General features: G+C 30.8%; 1 protein-coding gene across 5 annotated transcripts in view; it reads right to left on the bottom strand.

The window, feature by feature from the left end:
- Nucleotides 1-20,162, bottom strand: part of LOC144374595 (uncharacterized) — a 113,233-nt gene that overhangs the window by 33,904 nt on the left and 59,167 nt on the right. For all 5 annotated transcript variants that reach the window (XR_013433957.1, XR_013433956.1, XM_078037368.1 and 2 more), the window contains exon 3: nucleotides 18,387-18,457. Coding sequence is in view for 3 of the 5 variants with exons in the window: in XM_078037368.1 (XP_077893494.1) it covers nucleotides 18,387-18,457 (71 nt within the window). In the remaining 2 variants the exon portion in view is untranslated. The remainder of the gene's footprint in view (nucleotides 1-18,386; nucleotides 18,458-20,162) is intronic.

Raw genomic sequence — 20,162 nt, 5'->3', positions numbered from 1 at the left:
TAGTATAAACATCGAATATAACCTTCACATAGCTTCCAGTACATAGCTGGAGGCCCAGATATTGCCATGAGACTCTAGAGGTGGTTTTCTAATTCTTTAATTCCTTTTAGATATATGAATTGGAAATTTCCCTAAGAGGGACCTGTCCCTTTTCTCTCTTAAATGATCATTTATTTATTTATATTATAATTGATCATAGATATATTTTTGTATATTATCATGAAAGAATACTAAGTACTTTGGTGCTCAAATTACAAGAGCCTTGGCCATTAGAAATGCCTTTTGGACTGGATTGTGTCCCTTTCAACTTGTCCTTTATCTTTCAGTTACACTCCCTGACTATTTGGATATAAGGTGCCTTACATTACTGTTGGGTTTTTCCTTCTCCAGCCTTAGAAACCATCTAAGGGAGTTCTGTTCTTCTGATTAGAAAATGATTTTAGAACAAAAGTTCTGGCCAATATTTCTGGGGTGCAGCTGCTACTTAGCTTTCTCAATATACAGAACCAGAAAATATATCTGCACACCTACTCTATTCATGTGCACATTTATATTTATTTCTGTGTCCATATGTATTCTGTATCTCTATGTATTTGCATTTTAAAAATGAGCTGAGTCTCCAACGAAAACCACAGGTTTTATTCTAGTCTTCAAGATGTCTTTATTTGTATTTTCTTTTCCTGAGAGTGAGAAACTTAGTTCTCGGTTATCAACAATATACTTACCTAAGTCTTCAAATTTAACAAACAAAGTAATATTAGAATAGTTAAAATAATCTTAGTAATTATGGAGTACAGTGTTTGTGGGCTATAGTTCTTTTTGTTGTCATCTATAAGGATCCAGCCCAAATGTTATTCTCCAAAATTGACTCTCACATATCAATTTAGTATCTTATGGCTATGCCATTGCTTAACTCATTAATCTTTGTTGTTGTTGTTTTTTTATATACTTTGATATTTTCCACATAGCCAATCATGTTGTATGCCAATAGAGACATTTTTTTTTAACTTTCTGCTCTGTATGCCTTCATTTTTTCTTTGCCTATTCAATAGTTAGAACTATTTGTTAGGTTTAGTAGAATGTTGAATAGAATTATTTCCAGCCTTAATGAATTCACCTTGTCACTATTGAGTATGATGTTAGCTTTGATATGTGTGGACACCTATTACTGTGTTAAATAAATCCTCTTCTATAAAGATTATTCATGTTTGATATTTGAAGTGACTCAAAGATTATCACAGAATGTACTCAGGCAAAAGCTTTCCATAAAACAAAGCATATGATACAGGAGAAGAAAGTACAGACAAGCACCAAGGGTTTGAGAGACATCAAGGAGCGGTTCCTCAGGGTTCATTTTAGTCACACAACATGCACTTTGTCTCCAAATTACACATCCAAAATTTGTGCAAGGAATCCTGGCCTCAGGAGAACTCATGATGGAAGTTCCCAGCAGGGTCTCTAATGGCCTACTGGTCATGTAACCAAGTCCACCTGGCTAAAGGATTACACAAGTTAAAAGCCATGAACAAACATGCTGGCTGCCTGTGTCTCCAGGGTACTTTTGAACTTTAAACAGCACTTCATAGACCAGTAGGTAATTGGTTAGTGGGCCTGTGAACTTTATCTTAGCTAAGACTCAAAGTCAGATATCCAGGCATCCCCAGAGAACTGTCTCAGTCCAGGTGTAAAAGTGATGCATCCTACCATCAGTGTGTTCCTACAATAGACATTTTTAATATGCTGAATAGATGTTAAATTATTCAACCATATTCTAAGTCTATAAAGATGGTCATTTTTTTTCTTTTCTGAACTTTTTGTATAAATTATAATAATTTATATTTTTAGAAATTCATGGTAGTAGAAATCAAATCCAGAACCTTGCTCATGCTAAATAAGGCCTCCACCACTGAGTTACATCCCCAGTCCATGTTTGTTAATTTTTGAACAATAAAACAGATTTTAGTTGTTGAGATAAAAACTACTTATATGTGATATATTGTCAACTATAATATATGAATGTTTCATTGATGGTTTTATTATCTATATCCATGAGGATGTCAATCTGTACTCTCTTTTCATGTAATATCTTCATCCAATTTTGGTAGTGTGATAATCACATCATGACACATGGATTTGAGAACAAGCTTTTTCTATTAGAATTTCCCTTTTAAATGTATACTAAAATTCTCCAGTGAACCCATTTGTTTTCTTTTTTAAAAAAAAACATTTTGTTGTTACTGTGATTTAAATTTATTCAATAAATATAAAGCCATTCATATTATTTGTTTCTTGGGTTAGTTTTGGCATTTGTTTTTGTTTTTGTTTGCCTTTCAAAGACTTGTCCTTCTCTCCTAAATATTGGATCTATGGGCATAGAGTTGTTTGTAGTATTGACTTGTTATTCATGTAGTATCTATATGGGCTGAAATGATACCCACTCTTTTACTCATGTGATTGATAAATTGAATATTCTCTCTTCTTTCTTATCTCAGCTAGAGATTTATTAATTTCACTGCCTGGTTCAAAGAATCAGAGTTTGGTTTTATTTATAATCTGTGCTGTTTTTCTACTTAACTTTTCTTATTTCTATTCTTGTTTTCCTTCTTTCTTTCTTCATTGGGTATTTAAGTTTTAATTTAAATTATTTATTCATTTATTTTTTGTTATTCTTTCATTACTTTGTTAAAATAGATACTTAGGTTACTAATTCGAGCCTTATTCTAATAAAATTATTAAAAGCTATTAATTTCACCATACCTCTATTCATCTTCTTGCCTCTAGTCTTATGTGCTATTTAATTTTTTTTCAAAAAAGTACAAATATATTTTAATTTCATTTGAGACTACTTATTTGTCTCTTCAGTTATTTAGAAGTGTGATATTTAATTTTCGGTTGAAGATATATGAATATTTCTCTATCACCAATTTCTAGTTTAATGCCCTTGTATTATAAGAATATATTTTGTGTAATTTCTATTATTTTAATTTGTTAAATTTTGATTTAAGATCCAGAATATGGTCTCCTTTGGTACATGCTCATTTTTAAAGTGTAAGTATTTTGCTCCTGCTGCATGGAGATTTTTATGTCAATTAATTCAAATTGATAAAGTTTTTCATTTACTGAAAAACTTTTATCAATCATTTTGAATGGTTTTATATCTATTGAATTTGGTTTTAATTCTTGCATTTAGATCAGTTATTTCCTACTGCTTTTGTCTCTCTTTGTTAAGTCAATTAATGAAAAAGCAGTTTTGCAGTCTTCAGCTATAATTGTGGATATATCTCTGTCATATTTCTGTCTTATCAGTTTTTGCTTTATTTATTTTGAAGCTCTGTTGGTAAGTGCTTATACAATTATACCTGTTATAGTCTCTTAATTGATCTTTTCATCATTCAAATTTCTACCTTAACCCTGTGATATTGTACTGAAATCTATTTCTCTGATATTAATCTAGTTCTTTTCATTACTATTTAAGTAGTATATCTTTTTATTTGAACTTTTTGAAACAAGTTTATTGAGATATGACTGTCATCCACGTAATTTACTTGTAGAACATCGAGAGTCTAGTGGTTTGAGTATACCATAAAACTGTGTGAATATTTAGAATATTCACTACAATCAACTTTATAATATTTTTGTTTTTCCTAAAAGAAAATCTGTATCGAATAGAAATATCTCCCTATTCCTATCCCCATAACTCAACCCCAACCAAACACTAACCTATTTGTTGGCTCTATGAACTTGCCTGTTATGGATATTTGACATAAATAATGTCATATAATATGTGATCTTTGTGATTGGCTTCTTTCATTTAGTATAATATTTTCAAAGTTCATGTTATACCATGCATATGTATTTTGTCTCCTTTTTTTTGGCTGAATAAAATTCCAGTTGGTGGATATATCCCATTTTATTTATTTATTCACTGTGTGTAAAATAATGTATATTTGAATGGGAATATGAATATTGGGGATGTATCCATTTTCTGTCTAGTATGAATAAAATTTTCATAAAAATTTCATGTTTTCTTATATGTATGGCTATGTATTTTTTTTCTTGGACAAGGACCTACATGAAGAATTACTGAATTATGCAGTAGCTCTATGCATAATATTGTGAGAAATTTCCAAACTGTTTTTCAAGGCAGCTGTACTATTTTACAATCCTACCAGCAGTGAATAAGTTTCTGGTTTTTTTATATCCTCACCAACACTGGTTATTTATTAATTTTTTTTTATCTTGTTTTACCTTCCTGGTGGGTGAAAAGTGGTATTTCTTTTGTGTTTTTTACTTGCATCTCCAGTAATGTTGAATATCTGTAATAAGGTTATTGTATATATTGAACATTTGTCTATATCTTCATTAAAAAATATCTATTTCAATTTTTCCCTATATCATTATTATTTTTTTTAGTATTTGAGCTCTAAATGTTTTTGAAGTATTCCAGACGCAAGTCTCTTATCATATTTTCTTTTTTGCAAATAGACTCTCCATCCTTTGAGTTATCTTTTACATCACAAAGATTTTCATTTAGATGAAGTCCAATTCACTTGTATGTTTTTGGTTTTGTTGCTTTTGCTTATTGGCATCTTACTCAATACATTGTTACTAACCCAATATTGTGAAAAATTTCTTGTATTTTTTTTTCTTTTTCTTTTTTTGGTTTTAATCTTGCATTTAGATCTATAATCCATTTTTAGTAACTTTTTGTGTGTGATGTGAGTTAGGGATCCAATTTCATTCTTTAGCATATTATAGTTGAACTGACACCATTTATTTCTTTAAAGTATGTGTTGAAAATCATCCAGGTATAATTTTTTATATTAAAGTTAATCTAATGATACACTTGTATCATATTTTTCTATTCAGTCTGAAATATTCTTCATTCTAATTGGTAGATTTATTTGGTTCACATTTAATGTGACATTTTGATATTATAGAATCAAAATTTAATATATTTTAGCAGTTCTCTATTTATTCATTTTGCTTTTTCTCACTCTTCTACCCTGTTTTCTGTTTTTCTTTGGACTGATTTAGTATTTTTCCCTCTTACTTCCTCTATTCACTTTTTGCTTTTATCCCTTTTCAAATTTTATTGGCTATCCTATGATTAAAACATATATCTTTATTTAATACATCAATAATTTCTAATAAATGAAACACTTTATGTGTTATACGAGAATTTTGAAAACTATATGCTTAATTTCCCTTTTTAATCTCTTATGTGTTTCATAAAAAATTATGAAAAAAGTATACTTGGCCATTATTCTGCTTCACACACTCAGTTATTTTTCCGAGACATTATAAATATGAAGGCCAATAAAGTTTACTTTTAATTCTCATTTATTGTATTTTCCAACATACATAATTTCATTGTGAATATTAAAATTCCAATACAGTGTAGCATTCCTTTTATGAAAACCTTTAACAACTTTGTAAATGAGATCCTCTAGTAGTGAGCTCCTCAAGTTTTTCTCTGATAATGCTCTATTTCTACTTCATTTTTTTTTAGAGAGAGAGAAGAGAGGGAGGGGGACAGGGAGGGGGAGAGAGAGAGAGAGAGAGAGAGAGAGAGAGAGAGAGAGAGTTAGTTTTTTTAATATTTATTTTTTTAGTTTTTGGCGGACACAACATCTTTATTTGTGGTGCTGAGGATCAAACCCAGGCGAGCGCGCTACCGCTTGAGCCACATCCCTAGCCCTCTACTTCATTTTTAAAGGAAATTTTACTATTTAAAACTCTAGATTAACTTTCTGCTGTTATTATTGTTCAACACTACAATTTAAAGGCATTTCTAGATTTTCTATTGTATTTTTTATATTTGTTTCTCTGTATGTTGTCTGGCTTTTCTTTTCTGGTTGCCCTCAAGATTCTCTCTTGGTCTTTGTTTTTAAATATTTATATGATTTCTTTCATTCTTGCTTTATTTGGTGTTTTTATGACTTGCATGTATGATTTGATACCTGTCCTTCAATATAGAGAAACTTTGATGGGCTAAGCACAGGGGCTCTTGCCTGTAATCCCAGCTTCTCAGGAGCCTGTGGTAGGAGTATCACAAGTTTGAGGCCAGTGCATGCAACTTAGTGACACCCTGTCTCAAAATAAAATGGGTAGTGAATGTAGTTCAATAGGAGATTATTCTCCTGCATTGGATATCCACTTCTAAGAGAGAGAGAGAGAGAGAGAGAGAGAGAGAGAGAGAGAGAAGAAGAAGAAGAAGAAGAAGGAGGAGGAGGAGGAAAAGGAAGAGGAGGAGGAGGAGGAGAAGGAGGTGGAGGGGAGTGGAGGAGAGGGGAGGGGAGGGGAGGGGAGGAGAGGAGGGAAATTTTGAAATTTGGCCTTTATTTCTTCAATTATTTATTTTTTCCTCATTTATCTCCTCCCTTCTCATTCTTTCTTCTTGAGGAGATGTCAGTTATATGTGTTAGAACTTTACTATTAATATATGGCTATTGTATTCTCTTTTATTTTTCACTTATGAATTTGTTTAACCTTGTTCATTTTTTTTATTTTTTGTAGCTTTTCAAAGCTAATTTCTATTTCCAGTGTCTATCTTTGCATTCACTGGTTCTGCTTTCAGTTATTGAGTTTGCTCTTGAGCCTATAGAAGAAAGTCTTCATATCTGTGTAAGTATGGGACTTTATAATTTGTATTTGAGTTTTTCTTATAGTTTTCTTGTCTATGCTAAATTTAGCCATCTGTTATTCTATGCTCTTGCACCCCTCCTTTTTTTTAAAAAAATCAGAGGACTTCATATATTAATTTTGGTTATATAGGCCTTTCCATTTACATGAATTAAAGAGAAAAGAAAAAAATCTATAAATCGAAAAACATTGATTATACAATGATCACATTTTTATGTCATGCAAAATGAGAATTCAGCAAATCATACTCTGTAAATAATTGTAGGTGCAAGAAAAATAGGAATTATTTTAATTTTTGGAAAATTAGAAAGCATGTTGCATGGGTAAATCTGGAACTGGCAATTGTCACATGGAATATAGCTAATTAAGGTAGTTGGAAATATAAATCATGATTGCTGGGGATGTTTTCTCCCCAAAACTGTGAAAACTAGATTGAATAAGTCAGAAAAGCAAATCAAAATCATTGAACTAAATAAAAGAGAATACCAGGAAATTCTCCATACTCCAAAAATAAAAAATATGGAAGATAGAAAAGTGAAAAAAAAAAAGAAAAAAAAGGAGGATTAATTTGGGAAATCTTTTCTATAGGAATCCTTATGGTTATTATAGAGGTAAAAACTGAGAAATATATTTTTTCCTGAAAGTTTATTATTTATAGTCTATTTTCTTTGCAAACTTTGTTACATATGTATGAATACTATATATATATATATATATATATATATATATATATATGTACACACATACATACACACATATTTAAGTTTCTAAGTATAATTACTTTTTAACATAAAAAATATTAAGTGTTAAGTGTCTGGCAAATAAGTCACAGTCTTATGAAATGTGTAAATTGTAAGAGTGATAAAAATTGTCATAAAAATAGGTTATATATAAAGAGAAAATACTTGTAGACTAATTATCTACAAAATTAAAGCTTAGAAAAAATTGGGACAATTTCAAGCTTACATTAAGGCAAAAAGTGTGCCATTCACATTCTCTTTGTGTAAAATAATGTATGTATCAGAAAATAATTATATCTGCATTTTCCTGATTAATAATTTACACAATTATAATTCATTTTAGACCATCCCCTCTATGCAGTGCATGTAGAAAACTCTTGGCATATTACATTTAGATTTTTATCATTTTTGTATATAGACTCATGAGAGGTTTTCACATGTTCTGGAAGTGTTTTGCATTTATTATATATGGGGCATGTTTTATATTTTTCTTGTATATTTTGATATATAGAAATTCCTTTCAAAGGTAGCCGCCTCCAGCAATTCCTTTTTATGATTTTCATCTGTGTTTTTTTTGTTTGTTTGTTTTTTCAATAAAGAAATCCATTCCTTTTTTGCGGTTGTAAAACTATTTTGCCTTCTTAAAATTCTACGGTTTCCTTTCATATTTAGATTTTAAATCTATATAGAATTAATGTTTGTTTATAATATATAGAAAAAAATTAATTCTCACTTTACAAAAAAAGAATGGATGATAATCAGTAACTCCAAGGCAACATATTTAGAAATATCTTCCCCATTGACTCCCTTATATGTGATTGTGTAGGAGTGAGTTCCTTGTGTATTTGTTCAGCTACATTTGTCTATATATCTTTGACCAACCCTGTACTCTTAATAATTATAACTGCATCATAAATCTTGATATTTTGTACTGAGATTCCTCCCTGTGTATTCTTACATAAAATTAGCTTAGATACTGTTAGTTCCTTTTACTTCCCTTTAACTTTAGGTTAAAATAATTAATTTAAGTAAATATACATGTATACACATAAATTCACATACTATTGGATATTACTATTAAACAAGTTTGGAAGAATTTTTATTTTGATTATTATTGACTATTTGAGCAATGAACCTGTATGTCCACCATTTATTTAACTTTTTAAATTTTTTTAGGTATATTAAAAAATACATTTTTACAGCTTTTTATAGTAAGTTTTCTAGACGACTTGTATTTTTGCTGTCATTCAAACTGGGGTTTTTTTTCATTATTTTTAATTCCATATATTTTTGCACTAGTGTTTTGATTTTTGTTAAGCCCATATCTAAACTCTGTGATTAATTCTAATAATTTATTTATGTATTCTATCAATGTGTCTTCATTCATAATGATCATGATCTATACAAAATAACTGAATTTTGGTTGTTGATATTTTTGCTTTCATGTGCGTATGATTTACTTCTTTGCCTTTGTACTGAATATCTAATTTTGAACAGTTATTGGAACAGTCACATATTTCTAGTTCTTAACATTAAAGGGAATATTGTCAAACTTTCACTATGAAATATTGCTTATTACAGTTTTTTGTATCAGATTAATGTATAAAATATTAAAACATTTCTTCAAAGAAACGTGGAAGCCAAAATATAAAAATGACCAATAAATCTTGAGTAATTGTGTTTCTGCCAGAATAGAAATGATAAAAATTATATAGTTGCTATAGTTACTACTTTAAATGATAGATTGTGAAAAATTGTTCTCTCGTTAATTGGTTTTTAGAAATGACATGGACAAATCTCTAGAAAGTATACCTGTAAGTATGGTTTCTAGTGACTTAAACAGGTTTTTCAAAAATGACTTCTCAAAGCCTCATTGAGATTTCTTTATGTTAAACAATTTAATCTATACAATTTCAGGTTCTCGTCCCTAGATTAGGGGATCTTCCCACTTGAATAAATGCTGGCAGTAAGCAGGAAACATCACAGAAACTCCGATATCCTCTTTTGGAACCTAACATTCCATATATTTACTAATTAAAAATACTTAGAACATCACTTTTTGTTTAAGTCTTTACAAGGTTTTGGGTGAAGTCCAGAATCTAAGAATATTTTTAAAATCTTTAAATAACTTACAAACTAAACTTCTTGTCTCCAAGAAGAATAATTTAAGTATAGGTGATCTCTAAAGGAAACACATTATTGAAAGTGGAAATTTCTGTTTGCCTAATGAAAATAAATCAGAGTGTACTACTACTAATTGTGTCAGTGATGACTGTGTCAAATAGATCTTTAAAAATACATAAGCAATCTACTCCTATTAAGATTATTTTTGAATACTTCTAGCAGGAGCACTTCTGTTTACACTTCTGTTTAAACCACAGATACACCCATGATTATTACTCCTAGCATAATTTTCTTTCTGTTTGGAGTCTTTATGAAATAGAGGTTAAATAAGTTAGTTATGGGAGCAAAAAGGAAAACTACTTTTTGGAACACAGTAGCAGAAAAAGAATCTGCTTCCAGCTACTTCACTTCTTAAATTTATTTCATATGATACTGCACTCTACTGAATTTCCTTCCCAAAAATGTTATTTGATGCTGCTTGTCAATTCTTTAGAACAATCCCATCTCAGGTTTCAATTTGAGACAGAGTGAATTTCTGTTTCTTAAAAAAATAAAAATAAATAAATAAATAAAGGAAAAGGAAGGGAAAAGCTTTTGGCAGAATACACTCTATGATACTTATTTAAAGTATATGCCATGTTGAAATTGTTCTTATTGTGCCTTGAAATAAGAATGAGTAGACTAAAATATATGTAGAATATACTTTTAATGATAAAATAAGTAAATGGTAGTGGGCTGGGTTATAGCTTAGTGGTATAGTGATTTCCTAGCATGTGTGAGGCACTGGGTTTGATTCTCAGCACCACAAAGTAAAATAAAAATCTACTGACACTAAAAATTATTTTTTTAAAAATAAGAAAATAGTAGTGCCTGGTCAGATTTGGTATCTTATAAATTGATCATGGACTAATAAATAACAGTGTTTTATTAGAAGGAAACATTCAGGGAATATGATAGAAGCCAATTAAATTTATTTATTCTGCTTGGATACTAAAAACCCTACTTTTAATATTTCTAATGTTTTGATTATTCTCCTACAACCTCTCTGCCCTCTTCATACAACTCATCTGATGTTCTAAATAGTAATTTCTATAGCCAGGGTCTTAATCAATATTTAAGTTTGTTTAGACCATTTTCAAATTACAATGAAAGTACCTTCTTTACATTATTAGGTTTTTTATTTCTTTTTGTGATACTGGAGATTGAATCCAGGGGCACTTAACCAATAAGCCACATCCCCATCTTTAAAAAAAAAAAATATATATATATCAATTTAAAGAGATCTCTGTATGTATATTTTAAAGATGGGGATGTGTATATATATATATATATATATTTTAAAGATAGGGATGTGTATATATATATATATATATATATATATATATATGTGTGTGTGTGTGTGTGTGTGTGTGTGTATATATATATATATATATATATATATATTAAACAAGGGGATGTATTTATATATATATACATATATATACACACATATATATTACATATATATATATATATATATATATATATATATATATATTATCTAGAGGCAGAGTCTCACTGAGTTGCTTGAGATCTCTTTAAATTGCTAAGGCTGGCTTTGAACTTGTGATCCTCATGCTCAGCTTCCTGAGCCACTGGGATTATAGTAATGTGCCATCACTCCCAGGAAGTTATCAGTATCTTTTTAACAAATGGTTCAGATATTCATGCCATTGTGTTTTATCTAGCTCAAGAAGCCAATATTTACAATCCACCCACACCACCAGTAGCCTACCTAATCTTTTAAAGCATGATTCTATACAGACTTTCTTTAGACTGTTGTCAGCTCTTTGATGACTCTCACCCTTCTCAAAAAAAAAAAACTTATAATGAGATTAAATAATGCCTGAAATACAGTAAGCATTCAGTAAACTGTGGCTATTAATAGTAATAGTGGTACCATTTTCTTCTCTTCTAATAAGTTTTAGAAAGTTCAGAGACTTCACCTATTTGAACTTTTAAACCACAGATACACCCATGATTATCCCCTTGTTTCCTCATTGGAAAGCTCATTTCATTGTGTTGTGTCCATACTCATTAAAAATGAATAAGTAAAAAAGAACTTTTGTGTTTTTTGAGTTAACTTGACTTCTTCAATATCTGTACTTTTGTCCTAAGTATAGGCTCTGGTATTGCCTGTTAAAATTTAAGGAATATATTCTGCTCACTACATGGCTTTCTTCATTTGAAAACAGCCATGATCATATTCCTGAATCCCCATCAATCAAATACCAACAGTACGTACATAGTTTCAACATTGCTTGTTGAAAAATTCAACAATAAAGTTGACAAGATATAAATTCACCAGATTGTCTGCTTTCAAAAAATTAGGATCATACAGAAATAATAAGAGTGAATTTCCTTGATCAATGTGGGATATTTCATCTGTGCAGTTTGCTTCTCTATTAGGGAAAACCATGTGAATTATTTTCTGTAGCTTAGTTGTTTGTAGCTGTCTCTCACATTTGTGTTCCTTTAACTGTCACTCAAATTCTCTCTACTTGCTTCTACCATCTGAATTTTCAAATAGTATTCAGTCTCCATAACATTCTTCTATCCATTATTTCCCTCTGACTTGTACTAGTAACCTATTTTATTATAATCTTTCTTTTCCATTTCAATATAATTCATTTATTCATCAAATCTATCTATCGACCACTCCCTTCTCTTTTCCCATTCAACTTAACACTCATTCAATTGGCAAAGTTTTCCAAATACACTCTTCTTTAAGATATGTTGTAATTCTTGGTTATTTTGTGAATTCTGATACTTTAAAGGTCAAACATCATTTTATGAAAAAACAACTCATGAATTCAACTAAAGTATGATTAAATAATCAAGCTTTTAAGGTGATACTACTTCACTTTACCCACCACAGGGTTTTAAGTTAATTTACTGAGCAGATAGTATGTGGAATTCAGCTGTACGAGAAGAAATTATAAGTAAGGTACTAGAAATTTTAGTCAAGCAGATGTGCTTCATCTCAAAACAACCTTGAAACTGCAAACAGGTTGATTTTATTTTTAAATTTAGGTTTGCATGAGTCTTTGGGAATCTGAAATGAATTTCTCCCAAATGAACGATCGCAGCTTGTTTCTTCAAATTAGTTCACAATTTACAATTTAACCTATTCTACATGTGAAACACTGTGTAATTCCAATAAGAAAAAAATAATAATTTAATTGTCCAGTCACAAAATTATTTACCTGAAAGTAATTAATGTAAGATTGATAGGTGTCTCATTTTTCTGGTGACTGAAATCTTTTAAGCCACAGAGTTATACTGAGATACATGCCTTGAACATTGAAATCATTTATAAGACAAACAGATCACTGCAGCAATGAGGAACTATGCACCATCTAAAACCAAGGTGTAGTAACAGGCTATCCTCAATATTGCAAGTGCCCTGTCAGTTATGTTCTTCCAGAGTGGCAGCAAAACAGAATCTCGGTGGTAACAACAGACTTGAAATAAGAAGAGGAAATTTCCAGCATGCCTTGTACTCATGGGCTACTACATAGGCTGCTCTATGACTTACAGTTTAAGCTCTATAAAGAAGGATCACACAGCAATGGGAGGGGTCTCCTGGGCACAGAATCAGAGGCTCAGAGTGAAAACTGAGCACAAGTAACAAGGGATGCAGAGAGAGGAGCCAGGTGTAAGGAAGGGAAGCCATATTCTCCAGCTCTGAGCTGCTGTGCTGCATGCTGAGGGAATGGGCTAAACTATTGCTGATGTGACCAAGGAGAAGGCAACCTTCTCTCACTAATTAGACTCCACCCTTGCGCTGAAACTCTTAGGAAGAAGGAATGCATTTTTCAAAACAAAGAGGCAACATCCTGTGCAGAAACAGAAAAAGAAGAATGAGAGAAAAAAAAATACAAGGATGTCCCAAGGTCCAGAATTGATTTTTAAACATATTTTAGTTGTAGATGGACATACTTTTATTTTGTTTATTTAGTTTTATGTGGTGATACAGATTGAACGCAGTGTCCTACATGGCTAGGTAAGCACTCTACCCCTGAGCTACAGCCCCAGACTTGAGAATTGATTTTTGAAAGCTGTGTGATGTTGGGAATATTTCTTTTTCTTAATCTCTACCACTTCCATAAAATATAACTAACTATACTGCTTCTGTGTAACTTGCAGAGTTATGAGATTCAAATGAGATGAGAAAATAAATACACATGTTATAAATGTAAATCACTATAAAAATATAAGATATACACCGAAGAACAAAGTTCACGTTTCTGATAATATTTTTTGATACATATATACACATATATATATTAAGCGAATTTCCTTATGCAGCTAAAACCAACACAATTTATTAAAACAATAATTATATGCATGTACATTTTAAGCATACCTATTTTATAAATTGGAATTATTACTGCAATTGTATAAAAGAATGATACTTATACGTTTAAAATTATTCACTTACTAATCTGAACTATGGCTCATTTAAACTTGATTATTTAAATACTAATTCTTAGCCATAAATATTAGTTTTTTATTTCCATCTCTCCAATACCTGTACTTCAGTCAAAACCCTACATGAGGCCAGTTGGAACTCAAGATTCTGAACTATTCTTGATTATAAGAAGGAATGAAAATCAAAACTACTCTAAGATATCATCTCACTCCAGTCAGAATGGCAGCTATTATGAAGACAAACAACAATAAGTGTTGGCAAGGATGTGGGCAAAAAGGTACACTCTTACATTGCTGGTGGGACTGCAAATTGGTGCAGCCAAGATGGAAAACAATATGAATATTCCTTTGAAAACTGAGAATCGAACCACCATTTGACCCAGCTATCCCTCTCCTGGGTCTATACCCAAAGGACTTAAAAGCAGCATACTACAGGGATACAGCCACATCAATGTTTATAGCAGCCCAATTCACAATAGCTAAACTGTGGAAGCAACCCAAATGCCCTTCAATAGATGAATAGATAAAAAAAAATGTGGAATATACACACAATGGAATTTTAAAGAGAATAAAATCATGGCATTAGCAGGGAAATGCATGGCATTGGAGAAGATAATGCTAAGTGAAGTTAGCCAATCCCAAAAAAACAAATACCAAATGTTTTCTCTGATATAAGGAGGTTGACTCATAGTGGTGTGGGGTAGGGGAACATGGGAGGAATAGATGAACTCTAGATAGGACAGAGGGGTGGGAGGGAAAGGGAGGGGGAAGAGGATTAACAAGGATAGTGAAATGTGTTAGATATAATTATCCAAAGTACACTATGAAGACACAAATTAGTGTCAACATACTTTATATACAACCAGAGATATGAAAAATTATGCTGTATAAGTGTAATAAGAATTGTAATACATTCCACTGTCATCTATTTTTAAAAAAAAAAACAATATTTTTTTAAAGAAGGAACAGCCCTAATACATGTTTTTTTGTTTAGATGTCTTGGCTTTCCTTTTCTGTCCTTCAGCTGTCCAGGGAGAATTTCTTTGTCAAGTTTTGGGCATAGAGTCCTTGGGACCTGGCTGTTTGCTCCCCAATCTCGGGGAGCTTGCCTCTTCCATTTCCGGGTGTTTTCTCCCAACCTGTTTTAAATGCATGCTTAACCTCCTACTCCATCAGAGCACCCAGTATCAAGCACTCCATAAATCCCCAAGCTTTCTGTACAATTTCCATAACTTCTGATGAGAACTAAAACACAGCATGTTTGCTAGAGATTTTCTTGGAAGAAAAAAAGTTTTACCTGAAACCTAAGTTTTACACTTATTTACCTTGTACTAAATTTTTGAATCTTTTTGTGTAGAAGGACATAAATGACAACCACATAGATTCTGATGCCAGGTACAATCCCTGTTTTTCCATCTCAGACAGACATAATTAATGTTTCCTTCTGTATTGACCAAACTTCACAAAAGTTAGACTGTCTTGTCTTCATTTGTTCCAAATTCCACTGTCAGCATCTTTTTCAATTCCTTTGATCTCTTTTCTGATTCAGTGCTGATTCCTACAATCCATCAGCCCAGTCTTTTCAAACAAATCATTATGCTCTTACAGTGTTATTAGACGTAATGCCTAAATCCATCTAATGCAAAAGGGATGTAGGGATATGTATATATACATATACATTAACATGTGAATATACATGTCCATGCACATAAACATGAATATAATTATATAACTATTGCACATAGATGCATTTTTTATATTTACATATGTATGTATGTGAATATATAGATATACATGTTATATTCTTTCCTTAGAAACTTAGAACTCTAAAGATAAGACATCATGTATTGTAATTACTAAGAGAAGCACAAAATTCAAAAATAAATTTTAAATGTCTGCTGACCCTTAGAAGAGCTGTTCTTGGAAAAGGACCAAGTACAAGCCCACATTAGTCTTGGCAATGACAAATGCTGTCTGCTTGTCATTTTGCAAAAATTAGAATTGATTGAACCTGCCCTTTTATGGAAACAATAATGATAGTGTATACACCAAGGGCATATGTATGTAAAATTGTAGTTTGAAATTAGCAAAACTCAGTTCTTCATTTTTACATTAGATACACATAAAAAAGTGAAAATATCTCAGTTTCTTCTCTGAAAGTGCTTTCATAGCAAAAGTTAGCTGTTTTGCTTTTTATATCTGATAAATGTAATGTCATCAGAATAAAAACCTTCTGAATATTTTACATAGATTTAGCCATCTGTTACATAGAACACTATGATCTCTATTGGTCTATCAATTTAGTTTGCATGGTTTTAAAAATAAATAATTGTCATATATTTAAGCAATAAGTTCAACAACAAAAATAAGCAGAGAAAAAGTGTTGGAGGACACTAAAACGACTGTGTCTCAACCAGTCAATGGTCATGATTTATTACAGGGCTCTGTCAATCTGGAGACCTCTAGAGATGGAGTCACAACTCATCCATCTTCCTGGCACATGGAATGTGAAACTGCTCAGAATGAGGCACTGGAGGGGGGCAGAGCCTATGGTGAACTGGACAATGCACACCCCAACAAAAAGATATTCATTCCCTTGATTGTTTATTTGTACATTTATATGCAAAAACATGAACATGGAGACAAATACCAGTTGTTCTAACCAAATAAAATGCATCTGTGAACCAGATTCAATAGATTTGTAACAAAATTAAACAGAAAAATAACGTACAAAAACACAACAGAGTACAGAAACAGATCCTTTTCTAAATTTGGTATTTTAAAATGTAGATGGAGCAGTAAGATCTATCATATTGTGATATTAAATTAATGATGAAAAATACAGTTATTTTTCCCAAGTAAATCAAAGAAAGTATGAAAAAATAATGAATACCAAAAATGTTCGGAAGGGTTATTTTGTGATTTGATTCAGAAGTGAATATGGCATAGGTTTGAAAATCTACTTTAGAGATACTAAACATTTTTTCATTAGGAATAATTTGTAAATCTATTAAAAGTACATCATGAGGGCTGGGATATAGTTTAGTTGGTAAAGAGCATGCCTTGCATACAAGAGGCCCTTGGTTCTAATCCCCAATACCACATTAAAAAAAAAAACATAATGAAATTATTACAAAATTGTATTATTTCTTGAGTTACTTTAATAATAATAACATATCAGACAAATAGGAATTTCTATGTGTGTATGCACAAATGCACATATTCTGTAATTCTAAGATACATTTTTTAAAAAAATGTTAGTTGTTATTTATTCATGTATTTTTATGTGGTGTTATTTATTCATTTCTTTTTATGTGGAGCCCAGTACCTCACATGTGCTAGGCAAGTGCTCTACCACAGAGCCAAAACTCCAACCCCTAAGAGATACATTTTAAAAGTCTAAATTAACTTTTATTTATATCCCTCCAATAACAAGATAAGTTTTTCACTAGCTTATGGAATTAAATAGAAAATAACACCTTTGAAAAGTTGTAACTATGCTATGGTACTTTAATTCTTTGAAATGTTATATCTTGAAAACTATTAAAGCTAGTTTTTCTGAGTAATTCACAAGCCAAATCATTTCTGTAAGGTTCAACATACTGAACACATGGCAATATTATCCTATTTCACAGATGAAGAAAGTACTCTTTTGAAAAAAGAAGGAGTCCTAAGTTCAACTAGTAGGGAAAATGACTTGGACTTCAAATGGGATTTTTTTTGACTCATATACTTTATCTACTCTATGTTCTAATATTTTTTGTTTGGTATTCATTATAGTAACTGATATTTATGATGCATTTATTTTTCATTTTCTATCACAGGTTGAATGATATTAATAATCATTAACTCAGACAAAAGGAATGTTCTGGGGTTGTTATATATATTATGTTCAAGGTCTTATTAATCAAACTTGATTTAACTCAATATCTTGCCACATTCAATAATTATTTAAACTTTATAGAGTCCACGTATTTCTGACATAGTTACACAAAAATAATTCATTTTGAAAACTTGAAACCCATGTTTAGTGGCAGGATACGCAGCGGCTGTTGAGAAACAGAAAGATCACTGTCTCTAGTGTTAGATATGTCCAGATTAATAAAAACAAATTCCTCTTCTTATTTGTGTGAAGGCAAACCGCAAATCTTGAGTGAAATTTCTGTTAATTTTTTAATCATATTAATTATATATTCAGTTCAGAATATTATCCCTCTGACTGATTTTATCTTTAGAATTGAAAGATATTTTTTTCTTTTAATCTGAACAAAAATCACCTGCCTGCCTCTTTTAATAATATGATTGCTGATTTCAGGTGGTTAAATGAAAACAAAGGACCCTTCATCCTCACTGCTAAATTATAACTCAAGAGCTTCAAGACACACTTTGTTGTTTGTTTGTTACCTTCACCAAACTAAAGTCAGCCTTCTGGGGCACATGTGATCTTCTTCTGCACATTTCTTGTAAAAGACTGGCTAATGAAAAGGGAAAGATATATATTAAAGTTAATAGAATTTTAAAATCTAAAAACATTTAAAGAGTATATGAATATCAAATATGTGATATTTAATTATATGAGAAATATTTTGCAAATGAAGATACTAACCAGTAAACATTACTAAGCAGTAAACATTAAGTTGTACTATCTTTAATTTCTGGGTTTTTTTATTCATTTTATTGAGAGATGAGTAACACTATTCTCAACCCTAAAGAAATAAAGGTTCAAAATTGGCACCATGAATGACCTGATTGACCAGATCATAAGTAAGTATTACATTATGATCATTATTGTTTGTTTCTGCTAGCCAGAGTCTTCTCATTTTTTCAAATACCAGTCTTCCAAGACTTTCTAAATGAAGAGTTAGAAATTTAAATGTGTATGTGTGTGTGTGTGTGTATGTGTATGAGTGTGCACTTGCATGCATGTGTGTGTGTGTGTCCTTCAAAGGCTCCTGATGACTCCTCTCTGGAGATTAACTTCAAGATTAATATTTTCCATAGGTAATTGCCACACATTTAGAATGAATATTTTTTAAAATAATCATAAACTGATCAGAAGTTTCTTAGGTTACGATAGTTTAATAAAATAGAAGCAGGATTACATAAGTTCAATTCTTACATTAAAAATCACCTTACAGCACCCACTCAAGTACAGAATTTCCTAATTAGACAAGGATCTACAAGCTTAGAGTATTCCTCTAGGACATGCAGCCAGATGAACAGCAGATATTTTCCTTCATTTCTCTATGTTTGATGCTTCCATAATCTCAAACCAGAAGGCAAGATGGACTTTGAAGTTTAAATCTGATATGTCCATTATTAGTATGCAATTAATTTCACTTAAATCTTAGTTCTACTTGTCTTCTGAATTAATAAACATTTCCATACTGCAACCTACAGACAAAATGTTATCACTTGATATGTGTTATGTGTTTAAATATTTAATATTTTATAAACAAATTAATATAATTTATTAGGGTTGATATTATTAATTATATTGAACTTTCTATTTTTTACATAAATATTTCATCTTACTCATTAAAAGATAATTATCCTACTTTATTCCAATTTAAATTGGAGTATTTTTTCCTAATACAATTTTGTGTCACATTGTGACAGGGATACTTTCTCAGAAATGCATTCTTAGGCATATTTTTCATTGTATGACCATCACAAAATATAGCCTTCTGTGCCCCTAGACTGTATGGTACAATCTACTTCTCCTAGGCCATAAATCTGTATAGCATGTTACTATACAGAATACTGTAGACAGTTGTAACATAGTGGTAAATATTTTTATATCTGAAAATATCTAACTATAGGAACAGTACACTAAAAGTATCTGTGATGAGAATTTTACAGCTGTATTATAATCTTATGGGTCCATCCTCATACATGCCATCCTTTGTTGACTCAAAAATGATTATGCATGACATCATTATATGGTTTGTGACTATCTATGCCACATGTGTAATAATTACTCTTTATTTATCTAAAAATATAAAATAATGGGGGCTCAGGTTATTAGTGGGAGAGTTCATGCTTAATATGCTGAAGGCCCTAGAGTCAATCCTCAATACCAAAAAAATGAATTAATAAATAAATAAAATGTGAAAAAAATAATAACCTTACAACAACAGATAAGTAAAACTGAATCAAGCCTTTCTACAAGTATAGATT

Source organism: Ictidomys tridecemlineatus, unplaced genomic scaffold, assembly GCF_052094955.1.
Source record: "Ictidomys tridecemlineatus isolate mIctTri1 unplaced genomic scaffold, mIctTri1.hap1 Scaffold_77, whole genome shotgun sequence".
In the NCBI taxonomy this organism is placed as follows: Eukaryota; Metazoa; Chordata; class Mammalia; order Rodentia; family Sciuridae; genus Ictidomys; species Ictidomys tridecemlineatus.
The sequence above is the reverse complement of the archived record's forward strand: the minus strand, read 5'-3'. Positions and strand labels throughout refer to the sequence as shown.